The sequence below is a fragment of the Neovison vison genome, chromosome 4 (assembly GCF_020171115.1).
Source record: "Neovison vison isolate M4711 chromosome 4, ASM_NN_V1, whole genome shotgun sequence".
NCBI classification, from domain to species: Eukaryota; Metazoa; Chordata; class Mammalia; order Carnivora; family Mustelidae; genus Neogale; species Neogale vison.
Window position 1 is genome coordinate 159,093,807 of NC_058094.1, and position 2,288 is coordinate 159,096,094.

Here is a 2,288-nt window from a genome sequence, read left to right on the forward strand (position 1 = left end):
CTGCCAGTATAACTTTATACCTCGGACTCTGTGAATGCCTGGTAGCAGGAGGACCATAACATATTTTCTTTCTACATCACCAGATTGTGATGAAGATCAAATGAGCAAATAGCAATGCTTCATAAACTAAAGGGAGTTGAAAAATGTGGTGTTCTCCATATTATCTTATTTCTATTTTCCCGCAAAGGGTGGTTCATTTTCCTCTGTCCTCTACCACATACATACTGATAAATGTATTAGATCCAGACACTGTGTTTCTTCTGGACCTTAAGAATAACAATGTTTTCAGTAATGGGGTCATTTAGAGAAGTTGGACTCAATTACTTCAGAAATGAACAAGCCAAGTCCTGTTTATTTGGGGTTGTTCTTTCTAGGGTTCTCTTCTTTGAAGCAATTTCTGTCTTTGTTAGTAGCTCCTTCCAAGGAGAGATAGCAGAAATTAAAGGACCCAGTGTCATGTTTTCTTAGAGTTGAAAAGGGCATTAGAGACATCAGTCCAGAACCTCCTGTTATTCTTAAGCATAAGGTCAAGTAGAGAAAAGTTCTTTGGTTATAAGAGAACACATCTGCATATAGCAATACTAGGTGTTCCCCCAGATCCCTGTCCAGTACTGTTTTTATTATTCTAGTGTAATTGATTTGACCAGTAAAAATGCCTTTTTTTTTTTTTTTTAGATTTTATTTATTTGTTTGACAGACAGAAATCACAAGTAGGTAGAGAGGCAGGCAGAGAGGCAGGGAGGAAGCAGGCTCCCTGCTGAGCAGAGAGCCCAATGTGGGGCTCGATCCCAGGACCCTGAGACCATGACCCGAGCCAAAGGCAGAGGCTTTAACCCACAGAGGCACCCAGGCGCCCCAAAAATGCTTTTGACATAGAAGGGTTTAAGGCCCTTAAAGGAGGGATAATCATTTTCCCCTGTCCTTTCCATATGATTCTTTGCCTTGGTATTTGAGAGGTGACATTTGTTAAGAAGTTCCAGAACCTGTAGTGAAGATAATTAAAGCTAGGGACACCTGGCATCTTTTTGTTCCATCCTTTAGTTTTTTTTATTGTAGAGTATAGAAAACACAGATTCTATGAAGAGAAACTCTCAATACTAAATGATGTTAATACCTTGGTTATTAAAAAACATTGGCAACCACCTCTGCCAGCAGCATGTTCAAGGTAATTCAGAGGGCTGTGGGGCCGGCCAGCCTGAGTCTGCTCACCTTCAAAGTCTATGTGTCACCTAAAAAGGACTCACCTCACAAAGCTTCTGTGAAGGTTAATGAGCTTTCACTCTACTCCATTCCCGAGGGTCAGTCTAAATATGTGGAAGAGCCAAGGACCCCACTTGAGGAAAGCATTTCACATCTCCGACATTATTGCGAGTCGTATACAAGTTGGTGTCAGGAAACGTACTCCCAAACTAAGCCCAAGATGCAGAGCTTGGTTCAATGGGGGTTAGGCAGCTATGACTATCTCCAAAATGCACCTCCTGGATTTTTTCCAAGACTTGGTGTTATCGGTTTTGCTGGCATTGTTGGACTTCTTTTGGCTAGAGGCTCAAAAATAAAGAAGCTGGTATATCCGCCTGGATTCATGGGATTTGCTGCCTCTCTTTATTACCCACAACAAGCCATCGTATTTGTCCAGGTCAGTGGGGAGAAATTATATGACTGGGGTTTACGAGGATACATAGTCATAGAAGATTTGTGGAAGGAGAACTTTCAAAAGCCAGGAAATGTGAAGAATTCACCTGGAAATAAATAGAATGCTGCATGCTCTGCCCATTTTAATCAGTTATAGGTAAACGTTGGAAACTCCATGCAGTAAACCAATATTTCTACAGAAAAATGGCAGAGAAGTCAGTACCCAATGTAGTAAATTGGCTTTCTTCTTCAGGATAAACTATGCTAGGCTTCTTTGTTATCTTGGGTGATACCATACTACAAGTGGACTAATCGGAAATCCTTTCACCTCGAGAGAATGTCTAGCCTTAGAACTTGTTCTCATGTTGCTATTTATGTACATAATTAAAATTCCAAATTAAAAAAAAAACATTGGCAACTTCAAAATACTCAAACATACTCGAATTGAGAGTATATTCTGGATTGATATGTTATGGAATATGTACTTAAGAAGATTTATGTTCTAGAAATTGGAACTAAATACTTCTCAGGTAAAGTATCATGGTGGCAGTCTCCAAGCATTAATTCTTTCCTATCCAGTTAGTCTACCAATTATGCTAATCCCATTCACCTTGCCAGAGTAGGGTTTAGGAAAAGCATGTGACCTGATTCTAGCC

General features: G+C 40.0%; 1 protein-coding gene across 1 annotated transcript; it reads left to right on the forward strand.

Moving 5' to 3' along the window:
• The first annotated feature begins 1,146 nt into the window (after positions 1-1,146).
• LOC122904030 (MICOS complex subunit MIC26-like) lies at positions 1,147-1,789 on the forward strand. The gene has a single exon (XM_044244524.1). It carries the CDS (start codon positions 1,157-1,159, stop codon positions 1,751-1,753), a length of 597 nt encoding a protein of 198 aa, XP_044100459.1. The 5' UTR covers positions 1,147-1,156; the 3' UTR covers positions 1,754-1,789.
• The last annotated feature ends 499 nt before the right edge of the window (positions 1,790-2,288 follow it).

Coding starts and splice junctions, on each gene's coding strand:
- LOC122904030 (XM_044244524.1), top strand. CDS start 1,157: ATGTTCAAGGTAATTCAGAGGGCTGTGGGGCCGGCCAGCCTGAGTCTG.